Source organism: Silurus aristotelis (assembly GCF_946808225.1).
Source record: "Silurus aristotelis genome assembly, chromosome: 10".
NCBI lineage: Eukaryota > Metazoa > Chordata > Actinopteri > Siluriformes > Siluridae > Silurus > Silurus aristotelis.
In genome coordinates this window covers 6,526,590-6,543,594 of record NC_139583.1, presented here as the reverse complement: position 1 = coordinate 6,543,594, position 17,005 = coordinate 6,526,590, and the positions used below count along the sequence as shown (strand labels likewise).

The window sequence follows — 17,005 nt, the reverse complement described above, 5'->3', positions numbered from 1 at the left end:
ACTGTCAATTGACAAATCTTGTTTTTTTTTGGGTAAGGATATTCGATTAAAGAGTCTTAGACAACTTTGCAGTTGTGTATGCTGGTGAAACGACTACCTTTTGGCAGAATGTGCAGAAAAGCCTCCCCTTTCAAAGTGCCTGTCTTGTGACCACACATATTTATTGTTCCCTTTAACGTGTAGTCATCAAAGCAGGCTAGGGAGCATTTTACCTTCAGGAACAACTCTGTGCTAAATAGTAAGCATGTGTGAGAGTAGTCCAGACTGACAGACAGTTACCATCAATGACTGTTTTAAAACATCTTAGCTTGCGTCACTGCATTTTGGATAAGCCATGGGTTAGAAGGACATACTTTTATTAAACTTGTTGCCAACGTGACCCATTTATAGGCTTCCAAACAGCCAACATGGGCTCCACAGCTCCACATAAGACCAAAACAAAAACAAAAGAAACAGCGTGGCCCAGAGCGGGGAAGAACAAACAAGCCAGAATTATTTTCCCCCTTCAACTTTTTACATCTCATCCGTACTCCTGATCTGTCCTGCTTTTCCCATTCATCTTTTTTTCTCCCTATGTGGCCCACATGCTTCGTTATTTTTGCAGAGTCTTCTCGGCTCCTGATGTGGTGCCTGTCTCCTGCTACGTCGTCTCATCCCAGCCGCCTGTAGCAGGCTAATTACTGAGTCAGAGTCTCAGGGGGCAACCTTTATCCCCACCCCCTCTTTGCTTAGTCGCTAGGGCATGTGGAACTTTCAGAGACCCACTGGTGAGTTCCAGATTTTCTACTGGGTGGCAAGCGGCTCTGGAGGTGACTAAGCCAGCTCAAACGGTGTCTTTCTTAACACGCCAAGCTCTGTTGTTGGCTCTGTGGTCTAAGTTTTGATAAATCATAATGCAAAGATATTGAATGTATTCTGAATGGAATCTGGTTTGGACATCAGAGGCATGTAAGAAACGCACTCTGGTTTATGCCTGTTTTAAACTTCTATGGTACCATCAGAAATCTGATCTCTGTGTTGAAGATCAATGTGACAGGAGACATATGTTCTTAGCATTGCAGCTGGGCTTCCTTTATCTCACCCTCTTCACAGCATCTCTGACAGAGAAACAGGGAGTCTCAGGTCCGAAAACAACCAGCGGCAATCGGCACAGGCCTCTGGATTAACTCCTAGACACGCACCGTAATGATAGCTACTCTGTGACACATTCGCTTAGCTTTGTGTGATCCACAGAGCCTTTTCTTGTTAAAACATCCGAGTAACGTTAACCATTTGTAGCCTGCTTTATACAAAAAAAGCGTATTTTGAAATATGTGATTACATCATATACAGATAAAATGTGAACCTAGTGGAAAATATTTCGTAAAAATGATAGGCACATTTGGTTTGTTTTGTCCACATGATGTTCAGGTTTGTTGCTGAAAATTTCATTGTTGTTGAGTCACACTTTGATACCAAAAGAAACCCACCGAAACAGATGTCGTCTCCAGGAAGCAAATTGTGTCACATAGAATTTCATTTTCATGCAAACTCATTTTTGGATTCTAATCTTGGCAGGCATGCGATTCAAGACTCAACATGTATATAAATGATTTGCTAAATGGAAACGTTCTTTAACTCAGACTCATGACATGCAATTTCAATTTGCAACTGGCGAATTAAGAACATGCAGAGAGAGAGAGAGAGAAAGAGACAGAGAGGGTGAGACACAAATGCAAAGCCCTTCACATTAGCGATAGTAAAACAAGGCAAGAATGTGTGGCATGCTACATGAAAACACTGCGGTCTGCAGGGAATTCATTTAGTGCATATGTGTCTGCTGGACCTCGGCTGGCCTCGTAGCAAGCAGAAACCATTAGCCACTCCACTGCTAATTACACACACGTTTTTTTTTTTTTTTTTTTTTGCCCTCATTCAACAACATGAGTGCTACAAAAGCTGGTCAGTCAAAATCATCGCTCTGGCTTTTATGCTTTTATTGCTGAGCTATGCATTTATGTGGCATCTTCCAGCGATAAATGTACTTCACTGAGGTCTGTGCTTGAGCATGAGAGGGAAGACGTTGCCAATAAACTGTTTTTAATACTCTGTGTGTGTTTGTTTCCAAGGTCTAAACAGTGCAGGTCTCCCGAGCCGTGCATGTTGACTGCTGGAATTGTGGATGCCGTTTTTTTTTTTTTGCAGTGTGTACTTGTGCAACTGCAAAGCATGCAATGCAGCCATGTTTCTGCAAGCCGAACTATTGGGCACACCTTACTATAGAGCTGGGGGTTTGCGGTTATCACGCACGGCATGCAAATTTTGCTGATTAAAGTCGTTGAAGCTTGTAGCACCCTGACAAATCTGCATATAGAGCATATCTTAATTTCATTACCGAGAACTCATGTATCACACAGTAATCTCAGAACTAGCAATAAATGGTGATGAGTGACGATGAAAGCAAAAAGTAGAGCAAATGGGAATCGAGAGAGAGAACGTTTAGCTCTTGTGTCCTTTGACACTCTTGGTTCAGGAAGAATGTGTTTTTTGGTGCGTCCAGCTTCTAAGAATAGTGGCAGTGTTACGGGCCAGGAGAGCCCCCTGCTTGTGATCGTGGCCAGCCTTGGCACTGGCTCTGGTATCTGCTGCTATTCCTGATCCAGGCTTCTCTTCCATTCAGATGGAAATCCAAATAGTAGGTAGAACAAGCGGCTCTCTGAGTCGAGCACCCTGCTGCCGCTTTCTTCATCCACCCCTCACACCCCCTCACTCAGTCCAGCTGGGTGAATAACCCTTCTTCATCCTAGCCAGGTTTTATAGCCTTCCTCTAACACGCTCCTAGAGAAAGTGAAAGATAAAGATCTGTAACGAAACGGGTCTGATAGCACCGTCACGTCCGGACGGCAGGCAAGGGAGGGGCGGCTTTTAAGCCTGCACTCAGACCCCTGCAGAGACTAAAAGGCAGCACGCGTTTCCTGCTAGCATTTTTTTTTTCATGGTCATTTATAGCATAGATGCTTTATGCACATGGAAGTTTTGTTCGTTCTCTGGTCATTTGACCTCTTCTGTCAAAGGTCACAGGACCTAGAGATTTTCATATGAACAGCACAGTCCACCCACACAAATATCTAAAAAAAAGACAGAAAGAGGTACAGTATGCTAATCTGACATATAGACAGAAATAAATCAGACCCTGCAAGCATTCAGGCGCTTTATCGTCCCGAGTTTTGAAAAGCTCACTTGAGACAGTGTGACTTTTTATTGCACGCCCACTCATGTTCTCTCACGCACCATCAGAAGGACACACACACACACACACACACACACACACACACACACACACACACACACACACACACACACACACACACACACACACAGAGTTTAATCACAGGCCTGGGCCTATTTATAAGCCCCCTTTACAGTAACAATTCGACTCTGCAGGATTGCCCACTTCGTGTGTGTGTGTGTGTGTGTGTGTGTGTGTGTGTGTGTGTGTGTGTGTGTGTATGTGTGTCGGTGGAACTCTGAATCAATAGCATGACAATCTTTATGAATGAATGCTCTCAGAGCAAAAGGAGGGGCTCTGGAGCGCCATACAGCTGATATCATCCCCCTGTGGAGCCCCATTCATGCGCTGTCTTGCGATGGACTCACGTTACAGACAAGTGAATCACTCACACCCCTCCTCACCACACCCTGCTTCCCAGAGACCACCGTGACTATAATTTCAATTTCAAGGCCCCCAGTTCTGGCACAAAGCCGAGAAAGGCTGCTAATTTGGTCCACGTGGCCATGGATTCAAGACGCACACAGACACAGTGTACGTGCACACCTGCAATGTCACTACGGAGCTTTTAGTATGCAGTGCTAAGGCAAATGATAGTGAGAAGATTATGTGCTGTGTTAGTAAAGTTCCTTTTTAGTGATGCGCTTCACATATAGCTTCCATGTGTGCACTAAAACATCACTTTGTTCACGGTTGTCAACTGATGCAATGCCACATGACAGCTTTTTTCAGTCATATGGCGCTCCATGAGTTGACATCAAAGCTCGAAGATTTGTCTGTTCTAAGTGTCAATTATGATGATATACGAGCCATGCCATTGTCCTCCCAATCAGCGTGACGGACTCAATATGCTGGCCAGCTGCGAGGAATAATTAACAGTTTCAGCAGATCTGAGAGTCTAAAAAGAAAACATTGAAGAGTTAGGTCTGAGACACACATAGCATGTGATAAAAAGCTACAAATTTAAATAGTTGTTGTTGTTGTTGATCGTGACTAAAGTGCAAAAGACATTTATAATGTCTGAGAGCAAGAAGTTTGCTTAAGGCAGGATTAGATGGGATGAGGCCCCAGGTTAGACTGTGGGTGAGAAAAAAACGAAAAAGCAACGCAAAGGTAACATGAGGAGAAGAAGTGAGAAAAAGTGTGAGAGAGAAGTGTGAATTTTTACAAAAAAATACCCTCCAATGTGGAGAAATCGTAAAACGCTCAGAGAAAAGAAAATCGTGCTGAAAAGTTTGTTCATACTTTGAGATAATACAGGGAAACACCCACCGTGAATTAGATGAGACTTCATCGTGCGACATTTCCAGCTCTTAAGACAAAGAATCCAGCTCTCTGCTCTCAGCCCTGTTTTGCAAATGCAATGTTTTGCAACGTTCTATGCTAATGAACGGGCCTCTGCTGCTCCTCGCCGTCCCTCTGTCCAAATGAAACATTTATCTTCTACAAAAACACCGCTCATTAAACATTTTCATTTCACAAACAGGCTTTGTGTGGCAGCTTTCGGCTAATGTGGAACGTAAAATGTGTACTTTTTACTCCTCCAGTGTGTGAATGTTGTGAATCAGGGTCGGGCAGAATGGGTTTCGCTAATGCACAATTAAGAGCTGAAAATGGAGAGTGGAGAGAGCTGGGCCTCATTCTGATCAAATCACACCGGAGCGCCACAGCGCTCTATTCCATTTAGATGCCGTGTTTAATGTAACGCTGTCAGAAATTTGCAGAGAGGGTCACTGTGCATTGGAGAGGAGGGGAAGAGAGAGAGAGAGAGGGAAAGAAGGGACAGCTGTTCCACATTCCTGGCTTCACTATTTCTTATAGTGGAAGATTTTGGAACATTAAGAAAGATGGACATCGAGGACAGAGAGAAAGAGAGAGAAAAGGAGAGAGAGAGAGAGAGAGAGAGAGAGAGAGAGAGAGAGAGAGAGAGAGAGAGAGAGAGAGAGAGAGAGAGAGAGAGCATAATGGCTAAAGCCTTCTGGTCTTTTGCAGTCCATTGTTTAGTATTATTTTTGATATTTGATGTCAAATACTCTTTCATATCAAATATTACTCACATGTGACCACGTTTTAACTGAAAAAAAATTTTTATACAACCGTCATTACCCAGTAATGAGTTGAAATCAAGTCACATGACATCAATCAAAGCCCTAAACACTATCACCTATACCACTTGTATTAGGTTTAAGTCATTGCATTTTTGAGCCTCCAGCGGGTTTCCCCATCACTTCCCATCCTCCGTCACAGTGTCCTCTTTTAATTGGGTTAGTAGGAGTCATTGGGTACTGTTTAACTCATAAATAGACCCTCTGTGTCCCACTGGGCATCCACTCAACACTGCCACAACTGTTCTCTCCTGACATCATTGCCTTAGCACTATGTCCTCTGACCCCTGCCCATGGAGTCGTGGTGACTGAAGTCAATCTGTAGTGCAGAGCACAGGGCATGAGGCAAGGGCTTAAAACGAGGACACATGGTCATGAATAGAGATCAGAGCCTGACCTGCTGCCTCTTCAAGGCTTCAGGGCATATCTTTAGAACTTAGGATTTGAAAGGTCAGCAGGGAGGCAATGCACACAATGGCTTTCGAGTGGTGCAGTGTATCATTTGGTAATCAGGTTGGTCGCAATTGTGGTATTCGCAATAATGTAGAAATCTGCAATCTATTCAGGTCCTCTGAAGATTTGGTAAATTTGACATACATCCTTATCCAGAGTGGTTTTACACTTATTTCATTTCTACAAATGAGTGGTAAGGGCATTGCTGTAAGATCCAGCTGTGGCAAATTTGACCTCATGACCTTCCGATCGTATGTCCAACATCGTAACCGCTGAGCTACCACTTCCCCTATAGTGATATTGCATCATGGGTTCATTATTTTCCTTAAATACATCGCATTTAATCCATAGCAAAAGCATGGAAATGCTTTATTTGATTAAAATTCTCTGTCAGCTGTGTATTGCAGGGATCATGTACAGTGTTTAGTTTGATTAGTGCCATAAAGGAATATGACTGATTGCACATACTCGTATGCGTATTCAGATTTAAACCTACTATGTCCCATGAGACAAAATCATCCAAAGGTAGTGAACATGCATAGTCATTTTGTCATGATGGCTCACTTTTGCACTCGCATATAATTTTTATCCTCCCCCGATTCACACCTCAACTATTGTGCAGCTTTCTATTCATATCTCAGTTACATCCTTTATATGCATGGTTCTTCATGGCTTGGTGTTAAGACAATGCATTTGATCGACACTGTAGCCAATATAGTCTAATATGCATTCTCAGTGTGTGTGTGTGTGTGTGTGTGTGTGTGTGTGTGTGTGTGTGTGTGTGTGTGTGTGGTGATTTAATAATGCTGGTCTGAACTCTGTCTGATGATGACGTGTCTTTCGGCTTGTCTGGGACAGATCTGGAATGTGGAGATGTTCCGCTACTGACTCCAGGGAGCAAAGAGATGATGTCGCAGGCACTGAAAGCCACCTTCAGCGGCTTCACCAAGGAGCAGCAAAGACTCGGCATCCCTAAAGGTAAACGCACGTTTCACAGCCCGCTAAGAATCTGACACTTTGCTTTTTTTACAGACCTATCACGTGTACATATCTGGCACTTCAGCAATACTTTATCTTGACTTCTACGGCTGAATCCCCTGATAAGAGACAGTCGTTAACCTACTTTCATCAACAAGGCATGCTCTGTCATATGCTTCTAGTTCTTCTTAATTTGTGTGTTATTTACCCACTATTACAACACAATATCAATGGTTGACCGAGGTCTGCTATAGGTCTGATATAAAACTCTGTACTAAAGAATACAATAGCTTAATATATATTTTATTAGAAAGAATGAGAAGTGTGGAAAAGAAAAACATACTTGTACTGTGTTGTTTTGCACTACCCAAAGCAGATCATCTATAAAGAGATCTTGCAAGATAGGCATTTGGCACAGTTATGCTGTTATGAATTACATTTCCCAAACTAACTCAGACCGCAGGGTGGCTTCGTCTGCGAGGTTCCGTCTGCCTTGGGTCCGGAATTGAAAATAGCTATGTTGAATATGAGTATGTGTGCGTGTGTATATATATATATATATATATATATATATATATATATATATATATATATATATATATATATATATATATATATATATATATGAGTGTGTGTGTGTGTGTGTGTGTGTGTGTGTGTGTGTGTGTGTGTGTGTGTGTGTGCGTGTGTGTAAATTGTTTGACCTGTGGGCTATAATTATTGAGTTTTGAATTTCTAAGTACAGGCATTGAGGCTAAAACATGCTCTATATGACTTCCTGCTGACATACTGATGTTTTTAAAAACTCAAGATTTGGGGATTTCGAGAAATATTATTATTCCTTTATTAATTTACATTTTTATTTCATTCTATACATTATTGTCTGATTCTCGTCATCTCCATTGTTTTAATTTTACTACAGTAATTTTGTTTTTATGCCCCTAATTTACTTTCCTAATCCGTAAAAAAGTTATGATGAAATGTCAGTCCATAGACTATCGAATCGGTTCATTCGGTTTGTAACTCGTCCAGAGCACTAATGGAGGCTGAGTGTGACGCTTTCCCTCCTCTCTCTCTCTCTCAGACCCCCGGCAGTGGACAGAAGGTCACATTCGAGAATGGTTGTTGTGGACAGTGAATGAGTTCAGTTTGAAGAGCGTGGAATTCCACAAGTTCTGCATGAGTGGAGCCAATCTTTGCGCACTGGGCAAGGAACGCTTTCTGGAACTGGCACCCGACTTTGTAGGGGACATTCTGTGGGAGCACTTAGAGATGATGCAGAAAGGTAACACCAGAGATTTAAAACAGCAGATTTGGTACATTGATTGGTTTCCAAACAAATGTGTGGTTGAGTTTGTTTTAATGAATTTATTTATTTTGTAAGTCTCTCTCATATTGCAGAAACTTGAATTAATATCTGCCTCTGCTTATGCCTCTGGTCTCTGTAGCACAAAACTTCTGTAAATGGGTGAAAAATAAAAAATGTAGACTACGAGCATCCTCATAATCAATAGGAGAAGCAAGCTTCAATCATGTTTAATTTTTGAAGCTGATTTTGTATAAGCGTTCTAGTCTCAAATTTGACCCAAGATCACTGATTGTACCTAACTAACAGAATACAGTTCCTATGTACTGCATGTGATTGTTTCCCAGGATGTGTTTTATTTTGTACGTTAATATAAGAATATGTGAAGTTTCTGCATTGTATATGGAATAACATTCTTCTCAAACAATCCCATGAAAAACATGTGTATGGTTTTAATAGAAAGTGCAGAACACACTTATTACACTGTATATCGCCATTTATGAAGATGATCTAATACCTCGTGCACTTTCCAGCGTTGGTGCATTGAATCATGCGTTCAATTATTAAAAGAAAAGCATCCAATAATTTCCAAAACAGCAGTATATTAATAACACATTGTACACGCTGTGTTAAATCCTTCCCACTCCATTTTTTTGTAGAATAAATATTCTCCGCAGCACTTTCCCACACACAGGGCATAGAGTCTTTCCTACCTCGTTTCAGCAGGAGGCTTTAGTGCATGTGCCACACATTTTTTTTCCTCTTTATAGTGACTTATCGATTGCTTGACACGTATGGAAAATCTTTCGTTAGTCAGGCAGCCCTCTTATCAGACAGAAAACTAAAATCTTTATTTAACCCCAAAGAAATCTCATAAGTATATCTACTATTATGCTAATTTGATCTCAGAATTTTGTTCCACTGATTTTTTTTCTTTCTCCCACACAGAGGATCTGAAGCATTTCCCTGTCAACGGCATAAGCTCAGGTTTCCAGGAATCTCGCTATACCTCAGACTACTTTGTCAGTGAGTACCTGTCAGCTACATTCACCTTCAGTTTCACAGCCACAGCAAAGCCCGTAACATGAGCCGGGCATCGATTTGTCTGAGTCTGTAGTGCAAGTGCATAAAGACAGACAGTAATTTTATAAAAGCCATCACACGTGCATACACACAGACACCCATATCTATATCCGACCCCTGCTTTTCTAAACCTGCCGCTTTAATTTGTTTTCCAAGGTTACGGCATCGAACACGCTCAGTGCGTCCCGCCTTCGGAGTACTCGGAGCCAGGCTTCATCACAGAGTCCTACCAGACCCTGCATCCGATCAGCTCGGAAGACCTGCTGTCACTGAAATACGAGAACGAATACACCAACGTCATTCTGCGCGACACACCGCTCAACCCACTTCAGGGCGACTACTTCCCTGTCAAACAGGAAGTGTCACCTGACAACATGTGTGTGGGTCGTATCAGCAGAGGTGAGGGGGCACAGGGGGCGAAGTGCATTTGCATGTGTGTTGGGTGTATGAGTAGCAAATCTGTGTCAGGTGGTGGTTGGGGGTGTGTAAAGGAAGGAAGTATATTTTACAATACTTTTACAATTCCGGCCACAGTGGTGCAATTGGTGGCATTTCTTCCTCATAGCTCCATGTTCGTGTGTTCGATCTTGAGCTTGTGGCATTCTCTGTGATGCATTGCTCCATGTGTGGCTTTCTCAGGGTTCACTGGTTTCCTCCTATGTCCTACATGCAGTAGAATTGATATACTAGATTGCCCCTGGTGGTCCCAGCACAATGAGATAAAATAGTTACTGAAAATATGATGTTTCATAGGAGAAATTGTATTAACTATGCAAACAAACTGTTACTGGTAACCGAATCAAAAAAAAAAAGTTTTACCAGACTAGATGTTGTTTTATCATTTATCATTAATTTGCAGTTCATATTACATAAAAAATGCATAACAATACAATGTCCCTGGTTCATTATGTCGCTGGCGTGTGGTTTGCACAGCATTGGTTTCAGAGTGCTTTTCATTTTGCATGCACGTCTTGCACCACCACATGTCCCTAAGTGACTAGAGAACAACTGGAATTATTGTGGTTTTATTTGTGGTTATGTTTACCTCGTCTGAATACTGAAGACCAAGGTGTACAAAAGTAAAAAAAATAAATAAATAAAATAAAAAGTAAGGGAGGGGGAAAAAAGAGAAGACAAACAAAGCTGCTTGCATCAAAGATTGATGTGCAAAGCCACAGAGCTCTCCAGAGTTCTGCCTTTATGTAATAATATACGGAGTGAGCTATGGTAACGGGGACAGTGTTTTTTTTTTTTTTTTTTTTCTTTTTAGAGCGCCTCATCTTCTCGTAAGGTACCAAAGGTGTCAAAAGTCAAAAGCGCTTTTCTCACGAAACTCTTGATGTGTGTTCTCACTTATACACTTCTCCCCCACACGGCTGCTTGCTCTACCACTCCTTAAACGGAGAAAGAATGACAGCCCAAATGTTTTTTTTTGGTTCTCCAAAAATAAAAAAAAAAGCCACATTTCTAGCTTCAGGTGCCACCTTAAACATGTTGAGACACTCGTGCATTTATTTCCTCTTCACTCATGGCCAAGCTTTGCACACTGTAAAAATCGTGGAGTAAATCGTATGTATCTATTTTTTCTTCCTCGACGTGGGAAAGTATTTATGACACTACCAAATCCCACATGTGGCTTCTATTATATAGAATTCCTTAAGTGCAGTTCAATTAGCACTAATCTTTTATCTGTGCTTTGGCTTAAAATAGAGAGAAACCTGGGTTCGGTTTTCTTGCAATTATATAAAAAAAGAGCAAATGGTGGTTGTAAAATGGAAAACTGCACATGAATGGTTGTAAATGGTTCTGGGTATTTTCTTGTCTTATGCTCCAGTGACCACTAGTCTCTTTTCAGTTTTCCCACATCAAACCTTCTGGACTAGATTAGTTCCCAAACATTGCACCTTGTAAAGCTGTGTTGAATTGGAGTTGCTGGGAAAAAGCCCAAATGTGTTTTGGAGCGACTGTTTGTTTTTGAGAGCATGATTTTTGCTTGTAGCTTTGGCTGGAAGCTTAAAAATATTTTGTCCCCCCCTCTGCCTCATTTTAGGGAAACTGGGAGGCCAGGACTCGTTCGAGAGCACCGAGAGCTTTGAGAGCTGTGATCGTCTGACACAGTCATGGAGCAGTCAGTCGTCGTTCAACAGTCTGCAGCGCGTCCCCTCCTATGACAGCTTTGACTCAGAGGACTATCCCACAGCCCTGCATGGCCACAAGCCCAAAGGCACGTTCAAAGACTACGTCCGCGAGCGCTCCGATCTCAGCAAGGACAAGCCGGTCATCCCAGCTGCTGCTCTCGCTGGCTACACAGGTCAGATTCCTTTCCCTCAGATTTACATCGGCCGCCTGAATCAGGTTTTAGTCAGTCACCAGAAAACAAAAGAATGAGTTTAATCACTCAGTGATTCACAGGAATCAGAAGCATTAGTCATTATAGATCAGTCGCATTCAGAAATGTGGCTTAAGGTGCATCAGTAAGTGGGTTAAAGTTTAACTGTATGGTTATACTGGGCCAGTGATACTTGTGATTCACAGAAACTCAACAAGTTAGTCACAGAAACGATTAACTGAATGCAGTAGGTTGAAAATTCAAGGCAGATTAGATCACCACTGCTGAGTTCTCAGATGTGATTGGTCAGAAGGTGCATGTGTGTGTGTTATATGTGCCGATTCTTACGCATGATTTTAACAGTGAACTTTTCACAATATGTAAGGATACTAATGATAAATGTATTTCAAGTGGAAAAAACTTAGTTAACAGAGGAAAAATTACATTTTTAAAATAGTGTAGCTTTCTTTATACCTAAAACTTTTTGGAAGGAGTCTCTTTGGAAGGTGTCAGTATCAGACGATAATCTATAATTAGGTCAAAATTTGTAACAAAAAAATTGTTATGTAGGAGAAAAAAAGCTTACATTAGTGATACATTGATAACAGGAGCCGACCTCTTCAACATCAAATCTTACATATTAAATGTTTAAACAAATTCTTTTTTATTTCTTGCCAACAGCTGTGGTATAAGAAGAATAAAACCTCTCAGAAAGTGTGAATTAGAGAATGAAAAAACTCCAGGGCTCCATCTCCATCATTGACTATTTTCTTATAATAGCACACCTGCAGGTGTTCATTCCTCCCTTAATTGTGTTTACAGGTACTTTCAATCTTTGCAAGAGAAAAAACAAGGAATGTAGCAGTAAACATACCGAGTCCTAAAAAAGAAATCCACACTGCTAGTTAGTAGGGCACGATGAGCTTTGGATTCAAAGAACGTCACCTTGCACCAGTTTTGTAACCACAAGAGCATCTTTCTAAGATGCTTGCAAGCTCTAAATTTATTTCTCAGAGCTGCTGCTACTACTGCCTTTTCTCTCAGTGTGTGTCCGTGTATGTACGTGTGTGTGTGTGTGTGCCATTTTCTCCACCAATTTGCACCCAAAAAGCAACTGAAACAATGAAAGACATCTTTTGCACCTCTCCATTTTAGTTCTTCTTTACTTCATGTGCACATACTTATCTACGGCCCACATCAACCCTTTTCCCAGGTCGTCTTGGCAACAGAGGGTGCAGCACAAAAACGCTAGCAGCTCCTGTGCACTTAACCTGAAAGTGTGTTTATCGTTTCATCTCTGGGAGGCTTTCTGAACCTGCACCACAAACGCACACAATGACACGTTTTTTAAAACTACGACACGACACAACACGCACGCATGTTTCAATTATAACCCTATTTTTTTTAAGATAAAATTATTTACAATATTACTTTTTCCTTTTTTATAAAGCACATGCTGATTTTTCAGCTTCTTGTGTAACATCAAGTGGAGAAACAGGGAACAAAGAAACTCAAGCAAACATGCATTCTCTTGCCATTAGTGCCCGAAAACCTAATCTCTGCATCATTAGTCTTCACAGCTTCATGTCTTTATGTAATTAGAGTAACGTTAGAGTGTATATGAGACAGATAGATGATGCGGGTGGGTGATAAGGTGAAGAAAAACAGCTTTGCGGTTTTCACATTTCACCTTCCAAATCACAAACACTGGTACACATCTTTGAAGAGAGAAACACAAACCTGTTTTTCTGTGTTCGGCTTAAAGCCTTAACACCGATGCCCACCCCAAAGGCTTGACGAATTCTTGATGTGCGCAGAACCCTGCAGCTTGTAGACTTACAGTACATTATTTCAGTTTTCTTGTGGTCGATCTGCAAGAATAGTAGTACAGCAGGTGAGAATATAAGATAGGGATTACAAGAAGATTAAAAACCCTAAAATCTTTTTCACTGCCAATCAAAGTTCATTACAATCAAATCCCAACAGTTTATATTTGAATGTAGAATCGGTCGATGTATTTTTAGCCGAATACGAACACGATTTCATCAGACAGCTTTATTCAAGGGGCTGTAACCTCTCTTAATCTTTCCTTTCCCTTCCTGTGTCACTGATGCAAGGCGCAGGTGTGATGAAACGTATCGCTTCATCTTTAACAGGCAAATTGAAAGCGAGCTGTAGATGAGCACAAACAGGTCTACGTTAGCGCTCACTTTGTCTTTGTCTGGTGACACTGGGAATAAGATTTACCATGCATCGTTTGATTGCTGGTACATGCATGCTTTTTACATCGAAAGGCGGAAACTTTGGTTCTTGATCACAGAGAGCCGTCGCCAGCTAATGTTTATTCTCACACCCACATTCTCACATAGCCATGTTCTGACACACACACAGGCACTGTAGTCACACAGTAACATGCCTAATTGTATACGTCTACAGTATTTCTCATATTTTTAGCTTAAGGGCAGAGTCCACAGTGATGTCAGAGGACTGGAATTTACAGTTTTTAGCAGTCAAGAACTGAGGGCTTTGTTTGTCTCTGAGGCTGTTTAGCAATTTTCCAGTCTGCACACCAGTCTGGAAAATGAACTTCGAGATTTTTGCATCAACGCAACACAGACGCTTTGTCACAAGTTGTCCCAAACCGATCAGATTAACGAATAATTATGTTTGATGTAATACTTGGGTCATTTGGATTAGCATTTTCGTGCTCTGTACTAGAAAAGATGCACACACAAACTGCTTGCTACTTGGTTTAAATTATCGTCTAAATGTGTATTTTTGCTCATGTCTGTAGGTAGTGGACCCATTCAGCTGTGGCAGTTTTTGCTGGAGCTGCTTACAGACAAATCCTGCCAGTCGTTTATCAGCTGGACAGGAGACGGCTGGGAGTTCAAACTCTCTGACCCTGACGAGGTGAGAGGTCACAAGGGCACCCAGGACTGTCCTCATGGGAGATAGACACTGGGTCAAACTGCAAAACAAGACATCCATCTATAGTCACAATGCAGCTTTTGTTTGCTTAGAGATCCAGACATGGATTAGGCAGAGTACTTGGCAAGACTGAGCTTCTAATGCAAATTGCATATGCAGTCTAGTACTGGACTAGAAGTATTCAGAATGTCCGGACGCTTCATCTTTGCTGGGGTTTAGAGCAGCGATTAAAATGACTCATTTAGAGGTGATTTGCATATTTAAATTGTGAACATGCACCGTTTTGTGCATGTGGTGGTCTAGAGAAACCTGTCAAATGTCATCGTGGCCATCGTCAGGAAATGCACCAGTAAAAGCAGCTAGTCTGCATTAAAATAAAGTGTCACGTATCGATCATGTTATTGAATTTAATTTTTTCTGTAACAACACTTTAATGTGATTAAGAACATTAATTCAGACTGGTGTATTTCATGAGGTGACACAATAAACAGGTTGGGATCTGCCACTCCAATAATCTACACATTGATCTAATCAATTGGCAAATCAAGCTACAGCTCATTTCCTTATGATTTCTCAGATTTGTAATACAAATGTACTGCGTTTTTAGATTCTTTATATATGATTATGAAATAAAACATGCATAAAGTATGTGTTTATTGAAATTGTGTATTTACTATGAAGGTGGCACGGAGATGGGGCAAGAGAAAGAACAAGCCCAAGATGAATTACGAAAAACTGAGCCGTGGTCTGCGCTACTACTACGACAAGAACATCATCCACAAGACATCAGGCAAGCGCTATGTCTACCGTTTCGTGTGTGATTTAAAGAGCCTTCTGGGATACACACCTGAGGAGCTGCATGCCATGCTGGATGTCAAACCCGACACGGATGAGTGAAAGAACAGTCCGGGAGTATCGGGGCAGAGAGACTTTCCTCCCTTATCCTCACATCAGTGGGTGTTTATTTTGGGTCCAACCAAGTCCCGTCTTCATACCTTGTCATGGTTTCGGTCTTGTTTTGAACTCGTGACTGCAGCTATCGCAAAAAAAAAAAAGGACCCATTTCAAACTTACCAAAGTTCATAGTCTGTAGTGTGTATCATAATTCAGCTCTGACCAGAAAACAGTGCGCTTTCCTACGGAGCCACTATTTTGACCCAAGAGCACCTAAAAACAGACTGCTAGAGAGGGATGGGACGAGGAAAGAATGAAGGACTTGTTCCTAAAGTGGACATTGTATGGATGGAAAGTTTCATAAATATGTTGCCAAAGTTACAGCAAAAATGGAACTTTACAGAAATACAAAAATATTTCCTATTAATTTACTGTTGCTGTCTCCGAGTCCTCAAAGTGGACCTCACAAAAATGATTAAAGTATTTTATTTTTTATTATAATTTTTTTTCTTTGATATGTTTGTGCCAGTATTACTTATTTTTTTTTTTTTTACAATTTGTAAATGAAGGATCGTACCAAAATGTGTTTTTTTTCTTCTCTTCCCCATGCGTGTAAAGTAGGCTCTTCACGTACAAGTCGCATAACTGAAATCTCAGAAGGCGAGACCAGAGACTGCTGTTTTACTCATGCGTTCAGTTAAAAGAAAAGCCTCTCACTCAAACCGAGAACGGGTGACAGACACGACCGAAAGTAGCCGTTTTTTCTGCTCAAGGGCGGCAAGCTGTGAACACACAACCGCCCTCGACTTATGGGCAGGAGTGTTTCGCTTCTTAGCGAGCACAACTCAGGCAGCTGTTAAACACGGCTCGTCTTAGATCACCTTTTTTCTAATCTTTAACATTCAAAGAGACTTCAGCGTCTCTTTGCCTTAGTTTTGTGTTTTTGTTACCGCTCCTTTGCCATCCGCCCTCATGTCTTGTTTTGTCTACGCCGTCCTTTGAGAGCACGTGTAATGTAAATGCATCTGTAACCTTGCTGCCTGTCATGAGACAAAGTGAAGGGGTGCAGAAAGAGCACAATAGAAATGTCATTTAACTGATTTTATTAGATGAGATGCAGAAAACAGGCTTCCTGATCAGCTGGGACCAAATTTGTGTCTTTTGTTTTAGTGTGTCTAAGGACATATGGCTGAATGTAATAGAGATCTTAGCCATAAGCCTGACGCAGGAGTTAGTGATCACTGAAGTGAAGGTTGTGTGAGTGATTTGGGCATAGGATGGTATTGGACAATGTTGAATAGGCATAGGAAAGTAGGGGTGTAACAGTTTCAGACTGTTTTAAGATTGACATGGGTGCGTTGCGTTCAAGAAATGGCCAGTGATGCTACAGAAGTAGTGGCAGCTTTAGATCTGAATAGCATTAGCCCAGACAATGTGCTGAACGATAAATACAGCTAAATACAACCAAACAAATCACACAAATAATCTAAAATGTATTAAAAGGCTATAAGTAGAAAAGAAAAACACACCAGATCATGCTCTAATAAAAAAAGAAAAAAAAAAAAAAAATATATATATATATATATATATATATATATATATATATATATATATATATATATATATATATATATATATATATATTTGGGGGTTGTGAT

The 17,005-nt window shown here is 41.1% G+C and overlaps 1 protein-coding gene across 2 annotated transcripts in view; it reads left to right on the top strand.

The window, feature by feature from the left end:
- ets1 (v-ets avian erythroblastosis virus E26 oncogene homolog 1) overlaps positions 1-15,848 on the top strand; it is a 37,110-nt gene extending 21,262 nt beyond the window's left edge. Inside the window, exons 2-8 of one of the 2 annotated variants that reach the window (XM_083553337.1) lie at positions 6,685-6,804; positions 7,889-8,089; positions 9,059-9,136; positions 9,350-9,592; positions 11,244-11,504; positions 14,317-14,435; positions 15,135-15,848. In XM_083553337.1, the coding sequence (XP_083409463.1) occupies positions 6,685-6,804; positions 7,889-8,089; positions 9,059-9,136; positions 9,350-9,592; positions 11,244-11,504; positions 14,317-14,435; positions 15,135-15,350 (1,238 nt within the window). In that variant the 3' untranslated portion in view covers positions 15,351-15,848. The remainder of the gene's footprint in view (positions 1-6,684; positions 6,805-7,888; positions 8,090-9,058; positions 9,137-9,349; positions 9,593-11,243; positions 11,505-14,316; positions 14,436-15,134) is intronic. The other variant, XM_083553336.1, reaches the window with a different exon arrangement.
- The last annotated feature ends 1,157 nt before the right edge of the window (positions 15,849-17,005 follow it).